Source organism: Neolamprologus brichardi, chromosome 14 (assembly GCF_056152115.1).
Source record: "Neolamprologus brichardi isolate AB-2024 chromosome 14, ASM5615211v1, whole genome shotgun sequence".
Classification (NCBI taxonomy): Eukaryota; Metazoa; Chordata; class Actinopteri; order Cichliformes; family Cichlidae; genus Neolamprologus; species Neolamprologus brichardi.
The window spans coordinates 4895546-4913453 of NC_142117.1; the positions used below are offsets into that span (position 1 = coordinate 4895546).

The following is a 17908-nucleotide window of genomic DNA, read 5'->3' on the forward strand; positions in this document are numbered from 1 at the left end:
TATATATATATATATATATATATATATATATATATATATATAGTGTTTACACTCACTCTTTCAGATGCAAGTAAAACACAGCAGAAAATAAATAAAGTCAAAGACTAGCGGTCCTTTTGCTCTATTTTCACCTGTAAAGCAGGAGTGGGATAGGCGGAGGTTTACCCTGTTGCAGGTGTGCCGCAGTGGTCAGTGGAAGAATCCGCGAGTTTCTCTGTGAATTTCCCATTACGTCGTAGCTACTCGGTGCTTGCTTGGAAGTTTAGGGGTTTTTTTCGCTGTAAAAATAAGTTTTTTGCAGGTGGTTCTCCTGGCTTTGGTGTACTATTTTCCTGACCCTTTAAAGACCTCTGTGTACGGCTGGATCCTTTGTATTTCAGTCACATATGACTGAAATATGAATCGATATGAATTGACCTAGTCACAGTGAACATAAAAAAAGCTTTATTACACCATGCCAGTCATTGTGTAAAGTAGGAGTGATCCGATTTCAGTTGTTAGAAAGTCATCTGACAAAACTTTGAGGCATACTGAGTTGACTAAGTTGAGCAATTGGAAAAGTAATGACTTTTTAATAAGTTAGAAATGATGCATGAGTGTGTTTATTTATCCTATTTTATTCTTGTAAAAAGAAAATCATTCTTTTGACAAAGTTACTCTTCTTCTAGCGACTTTGTGGTTTCTTATAAAGACCACATCAATGATGTCAACCTTGTATACATAAAAGGTGTCTCAAATACCATGGGGTCTTTTGAGGAATAGTAGTGACATATAAGAATGGAGAAAATAAAGATGGAAAAATGTATTTTTTCCGCCTCCAGTAACATACACTGATGCACACTGACAAACAAGTACTGCCTCACAATGATTCTCTACATCCTTCGTCCAAATACCCTTCAATTTATTCCCGACAGCGACATCTTACATTCTGCAGGAAATAATACCCTGCAATGTCACATCTTCAGACAATATCTCAATCATGGTGGATGGCAGCAGAAGTGCACCAATAATGTTCGCCCTTTCTTTAGAGTTAAAATGCCCTTGAGCAACCTCCAGCTGCTTCAGTGGAGCGTTTCAGTAGAAAAATGCGGTGTTTCTGGACTGCTCTTGATGGCCACCTGTGTGAGGCAACGGTTTGTTAAAAAGAGCATATATGTTCTGTCAGACATCCATATATAAATGTGGAAAAAGAGAAGAAATAAAACGATTGAGAGGTGTTCCACTCAGATGGAAAAATAGCTTGAATAGCTTGCTGGATATAAACGACTGACATCTCATGTTCCTCTTGGCAGGAGTCAGGGAAGTAGTTCATCTTCAAACCGCCATGTTAAAGGCTCCGTGGCCTCCTCGTGTGCTTGTTTCAGCTAGGGGCAACTGAAAAACTGCAATGTGGGGCAGGTGGAGGTTTGCCCTGGTGCAGGTGTGCCGCAGCGGTCAGTGGAAGGATACGGCAGTTTGTCTGTGAATTTCATAGCGTACTCGGTGCTTGCTCGGACGTTTAGGGGTTTTTTCCGCTGTAAAAAGAAGTTTTCTTCCCACGCAGTGAGCAGCGGACACTAATGTTTTTGTCACTTTTTATGGAATCAAACTCAAAGTAAGGTCAGTGCTTCCACGCTTTAAATGCTGCACGCTCATACTCTCTCCCGCACTTGTTATATTATCCATTTTTGATCTGCAGACAGCTGTTGCCACGAACGTCGCACTCGCTTACGTCACTGTCATGAGACACTCGCAAAAAAAAATCACGGTTTTAGTAACGCAGTAACGCAGCGCGCTTACGGGAAAGTAACAGGAATTACCTTTTTTGCAACAGTAATCCCTTACTTTACTCGTTACTCAAAAAAAGTACTTTTAACCAGCAGCAATCTATACAACCAGTGCTGCTCTTTTATTGGAGCAGAATCCAGAGATGCTGGTAGCTTTGCAGTGTATTAGATATATTGCAGCATAGATAAATGCTTATTTACCCATAGCAAGTTAAGTAGCTCAGAGGAGCTTCAATAACTTCATATTTAAGAGAAATGGTTGGTTAACAAATGCCAGCTGGAGGCTGAGAGAACCAGAGAAAAGCTGACTGAATAAGCACCAGGTCATTAGCATGTACCAGTTAGCTTTTTGCCATCAATTGTTACCTAAACAAGTAAAAGAAAATTAAGTTTTAATGTCATTACTGTGTACCAGTTAGCATGTCTAACAATTAACTAATAACATTGGTACATTAATGAAAAATATTTTGAAGTAGATCCAATGCTCTGTGTTTGAAGCCACATGAAATTGTTGCATGTAAATAAACATTAATTTTATAAAGATTTTCAATATTCCCTTTAACTTGTAAAGTTGAGATTAGACAATGTAAATAAATGACAATCATTCAAAAATATAAAGACTGATATTCTGTTTGTGCCAGTATGTTTAAAAAAATAAGCTTTTTAAAAACTTTGTTATACAGGTAGATCCATTGAGACTCAATGTCTCATTTATAAGAGAGATCTGTTTCAGAAAAGCATATTTAAATTACAATAATAAAAAAAGTTATTTAATGGTTGTTAAAACAATCAAAGTAGCCAAATAGATGAATTATAGAGAAAAACAGTTGTTTTAAAGGGGGTAGCTATTCATAGTCTAAAATTATAATTATTTGTGTGTGTGTGTTTTTAGCTTTTAATGCACTGAAATTGGGCTTTTAAACATTGGCGTAAGAGAAATTGACATAGCTTTTGAGCCAGCCTCAACTAGTAATTAGAGTAACTTTTTGCCACTCCTGTCAGTTTCAGTTTTGACCCTTGGACGTTGCGCCTCAGTTTATTAACTATGCATAAGCTCAAATTTTCTGTTTATTTCAGCAAAATAACATTATTGATTATGTGACTATGACACATGATATGTTGTACAGGACACTACTTTGTTGCAGTTTGTCATATAGTGTGTTGCATTCGGCTGTTTAGTGCAGGTAGATGATATATTTATTCAGTAGTCAGTTCAGAACAACCCCAGCATGCAGATTTGCACATTAAGGGTCTGACAGCTAGACAGATGCACACCCTGAATATAATCTATTTGATAGATAGCTGTAAATGATTTAAGATTGTAAAATAAGCTTCACGGTCTGGATAGATTGATGCTATTTATAAGCAGTACACTGTCTATAGTTTTCTCCTATCAAGCTTCAATGACTCAGCATTATTATATGCCTAGTGACATTTCTGAAGGACTCAAACAACAATACCACATATCTCTTGTATATGTGAATGGGACTTTTGGTCACTACTTTACATGAGAAACATGAGAAAGTCACATTTGTACCCATCCCTAGATAGTAATCAGTCATTCCTCCAGGCATAATCAGCTTGGAAGTGTATTTTAAACCCACAGAGATGCCATGACTGGTGTCATTCTCTCTGGCGTTCACTCCTTCTGTCTATGATGTGTGTGTGTCATAGATCAGGACAGAAGTGATTTGGATGCTTCCTCACCAACCTTGAACACGAAGGAAAATGGTTCTTCTAGCTGTGATAGATCTTCTTTATGACTTAGAGGCTCAAGGTGCGATGCTCAAGCTTTTTTTTTTTCCCACATTTTGATCACCCACAAGAGTCCAATAAGCGCACATGCTGATGGCTTTACTTCCCAGATGTGTTGTGCCCGTGCACATATTGGTTTCCCAAACAGAAATGATTCCCATTTCTCATTCAGACGATGGAAACGAGAAGGACCATGAGGCGATGTGTTTGAGATGTTAAGTGTAAAACTGTCAGATATGTTTGGATTTGTGTGTGTGTTATAGCATGGCTGCCTCTACTGGGACAAGCTTCGGTTTCATTCGGCTGATGTTGTGCAAGTGGAAAACTGATTGTCTTTTGTGGCTTTTTGGGGCACAAAGCTTCAGTTTCTCATGTGGGAAAGCCTGACTGTCTATCAATCTATTGCTTTAGGGCAGGGGTCGGCAACCTGAGGCTCTTTTGTCCTTATACTGCGGCTCCGGGTGGTTTGGGAAAATAAATTTGAAGTATTTAGCTGAAGTGTATTTTATTTGTGTTTAGTTCTTTTTTTAACTTGTAGTTCTAAATTGGAAGATTATTGTGATATTGAAATATAAAAATAAAATTATATCTTATTATTTTTTCATCGCTCAAAATAAGCGTCACACTCGCGGAAGCCGGTGTACCCGCAGAAACGCCATGCATTTATCGAGACTTTCAACCCCAGGTAGGCCAATTATGGATCTTCAGATCCACATTATGTCAGCAGCTGTTCTCCACCGTGAACTATGTTAAAGACAAACACCGCTCACGCCTCACAGACGACAGCTTACAGTCCTGCGTAAAGATGAAAGTGACTTCGTACAGCCCCGATCTGCAGACGCTGTGCGCAGAGGTTCGGGACCATAAGTCTTATTGTAAACATGACGCATACAGCCGGCTGTAGCTTTTCAGCTCACAGCCCGACACACACATTAATCAGGTAAAATACATATTTAGGCAGAATTTTAAAAAATATCTTCTTTCTTTTTTTAGCAGCATTGTGCTTTTTTTCCATTTACTTTTTAAAAGTCAGGTCAAGCCTCCAAAAGCCCAAAGGAGATATAAGGGTGGCGGCTCACAACAGTTTTTGTTTGCTGGATCATTTTAGTTCAGCTGGGTGTCTTTCCTTTCGTTATATTTCTTTAAGAGTTCAAAATGTGTTAATTACATAAATAAAATGTAATTTTTTCTGTAGCACTTCATGGATTTCATAAGCAACACAGTTGCTCTGTGGATTCTTTTAAAAAGCAGTTAAAAACTTTTCTGTTCAAACAAGCCTTTTGTTGATCTACGTATTTTATATTCTTTACATTATTTACATTTGATCTTTTACATTGTGTATAATGTCTATTGATTGTATTGTTTATTTTAATATTTGTGTACAGCGCTTTGTGACTGCCTCTCTGTTAAAAGCGCTTAATAAATAAACTTTACTTACTTACTTTAGTTGTTCACACAAAGCATGAAGGTAAAAAAACAATATTACAGCGTTATCTTCATTTTAGATTTCATAAAGTATTTGCGGCTCCCAGTGTTTTCTTTTGCGTGGAAACCGGGTCCAAGTGGCTCTTTGGGTGTAAAAGGTTGCAGACCCCTGCTTTAGGGTGTATTAATGTTAGCATTGTTTTGGAGTTGACCTAAAAACCAAAATTAAATAAAAAAGAAACATCATGTTGCAATAGTCTAATTGACTGTTGTATTGATTCATGAATTGAATAACTTCACTACAGCTGACTTTAAAAAAACAGGAAGAAAAAAACCCTCCAATGACTCGTGTCTTTACTTAGAATTAAAGCTTTGTGACTGGAAAGAACTTCACATCCTCCCCAAGCTTAGTTTAAAAAGCATACACCAAATTTACTGAAATTAAAAAATCTATGTTTAATTAAACATTGAAAACGGTTACAAGGATCAATGCATTTCTGCATATTAACTGAATGCTGCGCTGGGAAAGGTTGACTTTCCCTCCATCTCTGTGTTATAGTACTGACCATGTTTTCCATTTGGAGCACGGTGCTCTAAAAATGTGATGCAGAAATTCAGGTCGGTGCTTGATCTATGGTGAAAAAAAATCTTGGTCAGGTCAGTAACGCTGATGGAGAAGAAAAGTTCCCTCACTGAAAATATGATTTAACTTCAAGCAAAAGAGAAAGGAGGTTTATCTCTAAACAGTTAGTCACAACATTTTTCTCAAAGCAAAACCTCTGTTTCTGTTTGTATTTACTGTGATAAAACACGGCTCTACTAAGTTTCGCAAGACTTGCAAATCCTTCCCTTTTATTTGAGATAAATGCAACTTTAATGATTGTGTTAATATTAATAGTTCCATGTATAGTTGGTTATGAATTTATGACTTCAGCTTAAGTAAAGTACAGAGAGTGCTCTTTTCCTCTTGAAGGATTTTCAACTAATTATGGGAGATGTGTCTGGAAAATTTGCAAGCCTTCGGGGGATTACGAGCTTATCTGAAAACAAAAGGCCTACTTTATTAAGAAGCAAATGTAATTAGAGTGTATCATAATGAATCACTCTCTAAGACCAATTTTCTGCTCTGTTTCTCTCTACCTGATCCCTTTTGACAGCATTTATAGATACAAATGTGCAAGAGTAAATTCTTTTTATTGCTATGTATTGGAAAGGTATCAGATTATGAGAAGTTAAATGAGGTATTATCTTTTTAGAAGTGGCAACCTCAAGGGCCAAAAATCAAGCCAACATGGAAATTCCAAAAAAATCCAGTTCAGGGGCGGATCTAGAGAAATTTTCTTAGGGTGGCAAAGAAATCAAATGGGGTGGTCAAACACATATGCAGGTGGTTACATGTGGTTAAAATGATTCAAATGCAGTAAGTATACACATTTTTCATATAAACATAGTCTACAACTTGAATATTGTCTGCAGCCCACATAATTAAACATTTTAGTTACATAAAGCGTGACTTTTGATTGTATGTACTGTACAGCCTGTATATAATAAATAAATATGTAGCCCAATAAGTATAAAATCCAGAAAGCTACACAACATGGGGCGGTTCATTTACTAACACAAGTCAAGTTTCACACTGTTTTTTGTTAGACAATAATCAAATTGTTACATACTTAAATTACACAAAATGTCAGAAATCTGCACTGTCATGAACAAAAAATTTAAACCTAATTTGTTGGATTAACCCACTGAGGTCCAAAATATAACTGGTCATTTTTGACTCCTTTTGAGTTCATGTTTGTATTTCACCTTCAAATTGTTTCATTTTATTTTTTTCCTGCCTGGCTTGGTATCATTCTTTTCAGCTCAACCTCACGTGTCTGAATTTAGTAGTTTTTCCATTGACATACTGTATTAATATTGATCTGAAATCACACAAATCTTAAAATACTAGTAGTATTTTTTTTACTGTAAAAAAACCCCAGACATGTTGAGTAAATTATTTTTGTAGCTTGAAATGCAAATATAAATTGTACATTTTGAAAACGTATGCACACATTTTGTAAACAACTATTTATCTAAAAATGTAGCCAATACACCTGCCCTTTTTTTTTTATTTTGTACAACCATTTAAAAATATTACTAAAACTAAAATGAGGAAACAATCCAGTCTTGCAATAAGATGCCCCACAAATGACGTGTGCCGGTGAAAAACATTGTTGTTCCACCAAAACATGAAGGAGAAGAGCACAGGGTTAAACCTGCAGGCCTGACAACAGGAGTTGTATCACTCCGCTGGTTTTCTACTTAGCCACTGTGTTCACATTGCAAATGTGCATTTGTGACATTCATTAGTGCCCTCACTGACACACAATACAAAACAACGAATACACATACTAACTACACAAGACAACACAACACACTAACTATACACTCCACGCTAAATGTCACAAATCTCACACATCTAAAAACTCTCTCCCTCTCACTTGCTCGCTCTGGTGTGCGATACAGCATATTTTGGTACCAATCCCAATGCGTCATTGAATTGCTAAATCACAATTAATTTTCATGACCTTAAGTGTTGTTTGTGATGTTTCATTTTTTATTATTAAATAGTTAAAACCCAGGACATAATTAGGACAAAGTTTATAATTGAATAAAAAAATACTGCAATGGCGCTGCAGGTGAGATGGACTCACCTTCACGGCATCTACAATCATGCCTCGCCGGCTTAAAACCTGTGCTCTGCTTGTGCTGTTGTTGTTTTTGGTGGTGATGTGTACGGCTGGCAGCAGGAGAGCTGCAGCCTTTGAATGTACTGTTATAGCAACCGCCAGCAGGACCTGCCAAGCTGGAGATCGAGGTGCGCAGGAGTCCTGCCACGCCCGAGGGCGGCGTGCTGCTTGGTCCTGCTGCCTGCCCAGCTTCCTGTGACTGAGCAAAGTGTGCCTGCTCTTCGCTGACACAGGAGCGGCGAGTCCAGCAACCTGGCTGTTTCGTCTTTGCCGAAACCACAGCATTGCAAACGAGCAGAACTCAAAGTAAAGAATCGACCTCACCGGTCTAGTATCGATCCGATACCGACTTGGTATCGATACTATCGATATTTGGATCGATCCGCCCACCACTACTAGAGTTGGATGTCTCGAGACAGCTTTTCTCAAGACCAAGACCACATAAAAGTGGTCTTGGTCTTGTCTTGGTATCGACGGACTTTGGTCTTGGTCTTGTCTTGGTCTCGCTGTCTCGGTCTTGCTGTCTCAGATTGACATAGTGGTCGGGAGATTTGGAGTCAATAGTATCCATGACACACAACGTAACGTTCGATAATGTGTCATGCGCAAAAGTATCAGCTCTAAGAGCCGTGCTTAGAGAGTGCTTTGTAGTGAATCAGAAGAGTTAACTCCCATTGAGCGAGAGCCAGCGCCTCACTTAAATTCCTTTCGCTGCTCAGCTCTCACACAGTGGCTCAGCTATGCTCCAATCCCTCCATATTGTGGCCAATCGCATGCGAGGATATAGGATAATGTCATTATGTGAAAAACAGAGAAGGTGAGAGACGCGACAGTCAAGTGGAGCGTGCGTTTGCGAGTGCATCGCAAAAACGCATAAATATGCCTGACACTCGTAAACAAAGCAGCGTCTGGCTGCAGTTTAAAGACTTTTTTGTCTCGTCTCGACTTTGTCTTGGTCTTGACTCGGTCTGTCTTGGTCTTGGTCTCGATACCCTCTGGTCTTGGTATTGTCTTGGTCTTGGTTTTCTTGGTTTGTCTTGGTTTCTTGGTTGTCTTGGTCTACAAGTCTAACCACTACCCAAAACTTTCCCCTTTTCCTAAACAACCAAATCCCACGTGTTGACTTTTTTAAAAATTGGTTGACATGGTACATTTTTCCACTGATAGAGAAGAGGTGGTCACTGTTTTTGCGCTGTCCTTAGAAAACGCTCAAAAAAAAAAGTTGAGGAGCCTACAATATTAGACAGAGCTCCAGTAATCAGACAAAGCTTCTGAGCGATACCTTGGCTTGGGAAGGAAGAACTATGGCAGAACGAGGCCCAGAGAGTGTTGGCCATCTGTCATGACCAGTTGGGAGTGAGGGGAAAGCAGAGACACTTAATCCTCTTTTCCAGATACGGTCATTTCTGGCCCTAATAAAACGACGTAGTTACACCGAGGCTACAAAATGAATCTAAAAACAATAGGCCATATCACAACGGCTTGATGTGATACTAAAAACCCTGAAAACTTTCTTTTGGGGGTGTTCTAGAAGTTAAAGCTAAATGTTAGGAGCAAGAGAATTTTGTTGCTATATTTTCCGTTACTGTAGAGTGTATTTATGATCAGAACTCACATTCACTTTGAGAATTTCTGGTTAAGTAAAAGTGTTGCGGCATTGTTCCAAGAGATCAATCAATCTACTGAGCAGTGACCGAACTTGTTCCAAAAACTATTCCATCTAGTTTTTAATATAGAGGTTCTATAGAGACTGAAGAACATAAAATACTTGCTGCTAACTATTATGTGAGCAGCAGTGTCAGCAATGTATGATGGATGGCGCCTTTAATGTGTTACAGACACTTTGAAGTGATGGAGATAGCAGCTTTCTTGACAGCTCTGGACCTTCTGTTTTCCGCTCCGTCTCTCCCAGCCCGCATCGCTGCAGAGTGAAAGACAGCGAGAGAGAGAGAAGGCACTGCCACATCCGCCTGAAGACATCCCAACTCCAACCTTATTGTCTGTCATGTTTGCAATTGAATTAAAAGCACAGAGGAAGACGGATGATTATTGAAGTTGTTGTTGCAAGAAATCGGGTGGGATTTAATGAGAGCCTTTTCACTAAGATGTGACTGACAGGGGCATGGCACAGGAAAAAAGACAAACCAGTGTTCGTTCCTATACGTGACTGGCAGTTGCAAACCCATCAATTCAAATTCCAGCTATGACAGGTAAAATTCAACAATGAGCTTGTGCAAGGATTGCTAAATGAGATGTATTAATTATACAGAGCATCGCCGAATCAACCAGTATGAACTTTCAATGATGACATCGGTCTTTATGTATAGTTATCTAAACCTTTTTATCCATATTAAAAGGATGCTTGTATATTTTGAATATTTATTTTTAGAATTAAATAAGTGTTGAATGATGCTTGTCCTATTAGCTTAAGAAAATGTTCCAAAATGAAGTCCACCAGCTGAATATCCTTCCTGAATATTGCATGGGGTAAGATAAGACAAAGAGCACAACCAATTACATTATTGGACTAGATCAAAGCCCAGTTCAATTCAATTCAATTCAATTTTATTCATATAGCGCCAAATCACAACAAAAGTCGCCTCAAGGCGCTTCATAGATACAGAGAAAAACCCAACAATCATATGACCCCCTATGAGCAAGCACTTTGGCGACAGTGGGAAGGAAAAACTCCCTTTTAACAGGAAGAAACCTCCGGCAGAAGCAGGCTCAGGGAGGGGCGGGGCCATCTGCTGTGATTGGTTGGGGTGAGAGAAGGAAGACAGGATAAAGACATGCTGTGGAAGAGAGACAGAGGTTAATAACAGATATGATTCAATGCAGAGAGGTCTGTTAACACATAGTGAGTGAGAAAGGTGACTGGAAAGGAAAAACTCAATGCATCATGGGAATCCCCCGGCAGCCTACGTCTATTGCAGCATAACTAAGGGAGGATTCAGGGTCACCTGGTCCAGCCCTAACTATATGCTTTAGCAAAAAGGAAAGTTTGAAGCCTAATCTTGAAAGTAGAGATAGTGTCTGTCTCCCGAATCCAAACTGGAAGCTGGTTCCACAGAAGAGGGGCCTGAAAACTGAAGGCTCTGCCTCCCATTCTACTTTTAAATACTCTAGGAACAACAAGTAGGCCTGCAGAGCGGGAGCGAAGTGCTCTAATAGGGTAATATGGTACTACAAGGTCATTAAGATAAGATGGGGCCTGATTATTTAAGACCTTGTATGTGAAGAGCAGGATTTTGAATTCAATTCTGGATTTAACAGGAAGCCAATGAAGGGAAGCCAAACCCAGTGCGGCACTCCAGGTCAAATTCACACCGACAGTATTTTATTTTAGAATACATAGTCATGCTAGCTGTTTAGTGAGCTGAAGACTAACCCATTCAAAGCAACAATGCTGACACACTGATGTTTACCTAGGAATGCTTTTAGCTGCTATTGTGATGTCTTGTTTATTTGCTGAAGCAAACACACAAGAATTGAAAAAAAAAAGAATCAGTTCAAGTTATATAAATCATTGTCCATGAATAAAAATATAAAGTGCAAGAACCAGTGAACACTTTGTTTGGTTGAATTCTAGACTGCTTTGTTAAGAACGGTTGAGGCTCTCTCTTTTCAATACCTCCCGTCCTTGTAGTGAGGTGGATGAACAGTCCTCAGCCAGCAAGTCACTTAGCTGTCGGCTCTGCTCAATGGTGGCATGAATCACTAACTCAGCCCAGAGATTGAGATTTTTGGGGCAGCACGGTCACCCATTATGGAAAATAACCCCCCTCCCGCCAGGCCCTTTATCTGATAGATTTTGAGTGAGCCAAATTATCCATAAATTTGGTACATGGAGTCATAAATGTCAAGAAATGGGAGGAAAACAGACTGACAAATTCCTTCAGCATGATGGCAGCGCTAATGATTACCACGGAGAGGCCGTGGAGAGAGAGAGACCAGGACAGTGTTGAAAGCAAATTGAGAGGAAGACAAAGGGTTTGAAAATAGAAAAATAATTAATAATAATAATAAAATAAGGAGATAAGGGAGAGGTGGTTGGGTGGGTGAATAATAAAGATGAATGTATATGCGGCACTGCGTGTGACTTAAGAACTGACTGAAGACAAAAAAGGAGGAGAGGGAAAAAATGCAGGACAGAGGGAGCAAAAGTGGGCTGAGGTGTAGGAATGCATTGCCTTTCAAACTTGAAAGGAAAAAAAACTTTGAAACAGAATTCACATGGGCACTCTAATGAGGGCAAGCCATCATTAATGTGCCATTTTGGCAGCCATAAATGAATCTATCGCACAGCAGTAACTCAGGCTAACAGTCGTATATATATTTTCATACATATTTCAGGATGTCAGTGGGGCAGTTTCAGCTCTTGTTGGCAAAGCTGGCACCACATATGAGGATGGAGAAACAATTTCAGAGATCCGACTGACCCGCACCTAGCAGCATCTAGCTGTTTGTCTGAGAAAAACATTGTATTATTTTACTATTTCTATATAATTGTATAAAAATAGTAAAATAATACAATGTTTTTCTCAAACAAACATATTTCTATAAAATTGTATAGCAGCACGGTGGCACGGTGGTTAGCACTGTTGCCGCACAGCAAGAAGGTCCTGAGTTCAATTCCACCATCAGGCCGGGGTCTTTATGTGTGGAGTTTGCATGTTCTCCCCGTGTTTGTGTGGGTTCCCTCCGGGTACTCCGGCTTCCTCCCAAAGACATGTCCAAAGACATGCAGCTTGTGGGGATAGGTTAATTGGATAATCCAAATTGCCACTAGGTGTGAATGTGCGAATGAATGTGAGTGTGAATGGTTGTCTGTTCCTGTGTGTTGGCCCTGTGACAGACTGGCGACCTGTCCAGGGTGTACCCCGCCTCTCGCCCTATGACAGCTGGGATAGGCTCCAGCGCCCCCCGCGACCCTGAAAAGGATAAGCGGAAGCGAATGGATGGATGGATATAATTGTATATTGAGTACTACTGGGTGTTTCTAGCTACATTGCATTTGCTACCAACCTCAGTGGTCTCATTGGTCAGATTTGTTTTTTTCGGCTATGAAAAAAAATCGAGGTTGGTGTGAAAAATTAAATCCCACAAATTCGTTCTGTGAAATGAACACCTGCATTAACAAGAATCCAGAATAAAAAAATATATACCTGCAAATTAGACCAAAGTTTCTTGACTCCCTTGACTTCCTTACGGGTCAGCAGTCTTTCACCCAATCACTCAAAGGCCGATAAGAGTGGTCAGATGAATCTATATGAATTGAAAGACAGCCACAAGACTAAGAAAGCAGCCACAAGCCAGAGCAACAAGAACGTTTTTGACTAGTTCATCTTCATGTCAGCATAGAAAGACAAAGATACAAAAAAAGGACGAGGAACCTGGGAGTAAGAGAAGATTAAAAAATCAGACAGACAACTCAAACGCAAGAATAAGACAGTCTTGACTCACTAGTCCAGAAGAGGAAGATCACACCAAGAGAATGAGGCAGACACACACAAGGAGAGAGACAGACCATCATGTCATCTGGGATCACTGAACACTGTAATAGGCTTGAGTCTCGTCAGTTGGGCTCAGCTCAGGTCAGCTTGGCTGTAGATTTCTGTGCTGCCTTGTTGCCAACAGATGCACATGGGAATATGATTCTCCAGCAGACCCAGAACAATCCAAGAAGGTCTTACTTAGCTGGCTTTGCGAGGAAAAAAAAAAAAGAAATAATAGGTTCAAGTTTCCCGGAGGCTTCATACTGGCATAATATTTGCCCACTGGTTCATAATGGAAGTAAAGTGAGCTCAGCACCGGAACGTTCTTGGCAAACCCTGCAGAGGGTACGAACTGTGTCTTCTGCACCGATGTTATTCTCACTGTAATTTTCTCCAAGTGTTCCCATTTTTTCAGTGTTTGAGATTCACACAGACGCACACACGCGCACACACAGACACCCATACATACAGTACACACAGGATTTCTCATCACATATTGGCTTGGGTAGCAGCTGCATCTGGTACAACAAAGTAGGTGCTGTTTGAGTAAGGTCCCCATCTGTTTCTAAAGTTTTATTCACAATAGCATAAGGGACAGTTGAGCCAAGCACATTTTCCTAAATTATAGCTCAGGAACGTTACTTAAGATGCAGACTTCTCATTTGCATTACAGCTCAAGCTTAGATACAATCCATGTAAATGTATTTTCAAATTTTGACCAAAGTTTTGTTAAACTTGTCATTTTTTCCAGTTTACCATCATCTACAAGTTTCTACAGTTTCTACAGATACAAGCCAGCAAACCACAGAAACATAATCGAGAATGATGACTTTATATTTATACATTATATTTTATTTTATAGAGGACATGCTTACTCGTGGGCAATAAAGAAATATAGAAATAAATCTTGCCATTGTCTGGTATGACTGGAAAGCTATGTGATGTTATTGAATGTTAATGATCAGTCACCTTGCTTAGATGAACTTGCGAATCCTACTTTTGAGCAGAAATGAATCTTTAAGTGTTTGTATCTATACAGTGGCTTGCAAAAGTATTATATGCTTTATATAGTATGTGATAAATAAGCAAATATATATACTTGAGTACACAGCCACTCGGGCTGCCAGGTTTATTTAAGTGGAGATGAGTAACAGACAACTGTAACGCTAGCACTTGTATTTTAAGGCAGAAGAGTTAGGCAGCTGTGAGACAGGTTGGCTCAGGCACTGACAGACCAAAGGAGTAGAGATAATACTGCATCTCAGAGGTGGACATAAGTAAAAGGTGAAATCATCATTCCCAGTTAGATCTGCCTTGAAGGATGAAAATCCTAACAGAGGGATCCAAAGAAACAAATGACCAATTAGCTACATACTGTATATGTTAAAATGTAGTGTAGTGACAGTATGCTGCACTGTGCAGAATGTTGCTTAAATGTGTAAATCAACACGCTTGGGTAACACTCCTATTTCATTGAGTATGCGTGAGTGAGTTTTGTTTGTCACACATGAAAAAATTTGAAATGCACAGTTCACAAGTGTGCCTGAAGCAACTCGCTCTTGATGTTTGAGAGTTGAAGTTTTTGTGTCACAGATTATTCATATTTATCAATAATGTTATGATGTATGGGAAATACAGTGAGGACCCCAGAATGCAGGACTTGGCAAAATGGAGATGAACTCAAAATCACATCTTTAATGCAGGAAAAAATGGGGACAAAAAAAAAAAAAAGGGCAAAACACAAAACCAAACAGTAACAGGACAACTGGCTGACTGACATCATGAGGCACTGGGGACTAAAACCAAAGATAAACTCACAATCATAGAGTGATAATAAGATACTCAAAACAGAGTAGAACATAAATCATCTCCAAAAATCCAAATGAAACAATCATGATACTAACTCGAAAACTTGGTCGACGACTCAGGACCATGACTGATTTTTACCAGATGGTGGAAAACATTATAGAATAATCCATTAAAGGCTCTAAACGATAGCAATGATGATAAAGAAATTAGTGAGGAGGTTAAAGGATCACATTGGTGAACAAGGTGGGACGAGTAGCCACAGAAAAAAGAAAATCATTGTGTGTCATTTGTCACTAAACTCCCTTCTCAAAGATACTTAGCCTATTGTTAACGAGTTTTAAATCAGATACCGCAAGACCAACGAGGCAATATGGTAGTGGTGCTTATTGCAAAGAAACTAAAAAAGAGCAGGTGTCCAGATGATCAAAAGCACTTTCTCCTGAAAATACAGTTAAAGAACAACTTCTCATATGTCAGATGACACAGATTTGAATATGGCAGGGGCTTAAAATTTTGTCCCGAGCTTTTGTGTTCCACTAGCACAAAAACACTAGTTTGAACAAAGTGACATCGATGTAGCACACGTCTCCATACTTCATGCAAGTGTATTAATAAATAAATATATAAGTAACACAACAAACAATGACAGAAGACAACCTTTTCCTCATTACCACGTGCTTTTAGTAGTTTGTTCAGCTCGTGATAATTGATGCTCTCTTAACTTGTTTAGGCTTTTAAAGGTGGCCATCTGTATGTGACGCCATACGGTAAATCGTCACATAAATAGTGTTGCTTAATGACAACGATGCTACAGTGAATAAGATGGGATTCTAATGGAGAAGTGAATGAGTATAATTGCCATTTAAAGCGCAGGTATTTGCTTTGTAATTGTGATTCATTATAACATAACAGCTTTTTTTAAATTCTAATGACACGTGAAACTCCCCAGCATCTCTGTCATTTTCCTGCATGCTAGCAGGGGTAAAATACAATGTGATGAATAGGCTTTCACTGCTTTCAAAACGGTATTGTGATAAATTACCTGAGACTAACTTTGTTGTTTTCTCCTTCTGTCTGTCTCTGCTGAATTCCCTGCAGATGAATTCAAAGCCTTCCTGAAGCGATTGCCCACTGATCGCTTCCTGAATGTGTCCATGATAGCCAAGCTCTGGTCAGCCGACTTATCCCTCCAAAAACGTTATGCCCAGCTGGAGGCCAGCACCGTCCTTGTCCTCAGCAAAGCCCAGAAGATCATCAGGAAACTGTTCACGCTGAGTAAACGCTGCCCCAAACAGCCCCGCATCAGTCTCCCCCAACAAAGGTAGCTCACCGGGACACACTGACAGAGAACAAACCATTACCGGTATTTTATCCGGCTGCTGTGTTTGCAGCTATGGACTCTTTAACAGCAAAGGGGTGCACAAATACCCCTTTATAAAACATTTGTTGATTGCACTGGAATTACATGGGTTTCGGCCTTGGGTTGTCTCTGTTGTAGGTTATGCATTACAATTTCTCTCACGTTTAAAACTCTTGGGCTATTTGACTGGCCACTTTCTAACATTTACCTTGCTAGTACCAGGTTGGAACCCTGTTTGCCTTCCAATTGTCTTAATTCTTAATGGCATAGATTTAGCAAAAATATTCCTCAGTGATTTTAGTCCATTTTGAGATAACAGCATCACACAGTTGCTACAGGTTTGTCAGCTACACATACATAATGCAAATTGCCAATGGAGAAAAGGTGCTCTGTTGGATTGAGATGCTCTGACCGTGGAGGCCGTTTGAGGACAGTGAACTCACTGTCACGTTCAAGGAACCAGTTTCAGGTGATTTGAGCGCTGTGACATGGCGTGTGATTCTGTTGGAAGCAGCCATCATAAAATGGGCATACTGTGGTCATAAAGGGATGGACACAGTCAGCAACAATACTCAGGTATGATGCTGCATTTAAATGATGCTCAGCTAAAGGGCCCAGAATCTGCAAAGAAAATACACCAATACACCACTACCAAGATACAAGACAGGATGGATGTGACACATCTTATTTTGTGTTTATATGTGTGTGTGTGTGTGTGTGTGTTCCTGTCTAGCTATCTTTGTGAGGACCGAAATCTGCATTCTACTATACTTGTGAGAACCAACAGTCACTTGTGAGGACACACACACCAGTCCTCACAAATTTGAAGCCTTTTCGAGGCTCAAAATGTGGTTTTAGTGTCAGGGTTACAATTAGGTTATGGTTAGGTTTGGGGTAAGGCATTCATTTTTAATGGTTAGAGTTAGGGTAAGGGGCTAGGGAAACCATTATGTCAATGAAGGCCCTCACTAAGATAGCTGGATGGGCTTGTGTGTCTGTGTGTGTGTCAAGATTAGAGAAATTACAAGATTTTATTATATTCTCTCCCTCCCTCGCGCACAGACACATAACGTGTATGGCAGTCCATTCTCCCTGCAGCACGGACTACACTGCCCATGAGGTTACATTCTTTAGAGCTATACCTGTAGCATTCTGCCTGTTGCCTTCATATTAAATCATTATTGTGAATAATTTAAAATATTTCTTCACGTTATTATGCGGGCCGCAAGTAGGGGTGACATGGGCACGAGATTGAGACACAGACATTAGAGCCTCTTAATGTGTGTTTTGTCAAAAGTAGAGAGGGCATAGCCGAACATATGAAACAGGAAAATACCGCAGTGTAATCCCTTTATTTCAGCAAAGTAACTGTATTCTAAATACCACCTTTTTAAACGGGAACTGTAACGGAATACAGTTACTCATATTTTGTATTTTAAATACGTAACGGCGGTACATGTATTCCGTTACTCCCCAACACTGCACATAGATCTGTAATCTTGTACTGAAGGCTGCGACTGAGTTCCAGAATGATCTCATGTTCATGTAATTTCTCGGGAC

General features: G+C 39.6%; 1 protein-coding gene across 1 annotated transcript in view; it reads left to right on the top strand.

Moving 5' to 3' along the window:
• The window catches only part of brinp2 (BMP/retinoic acid inducible neural specific 2), a 302755-nt gene that overhangs the window by 264322 nt on the left and 20525 nt on the right, over positions 1-17908 (top strand). Inside the window, exon 7 of the mRNA XM_087850672.1 lies at positions 16087-16309. Coding sequence (XP_087706798.1) covers positions 16087-16309 — 223 coding nt within the window. The remainder of the gene's footprint in view (positions 1-16086; positions 16310-17908) is intronic.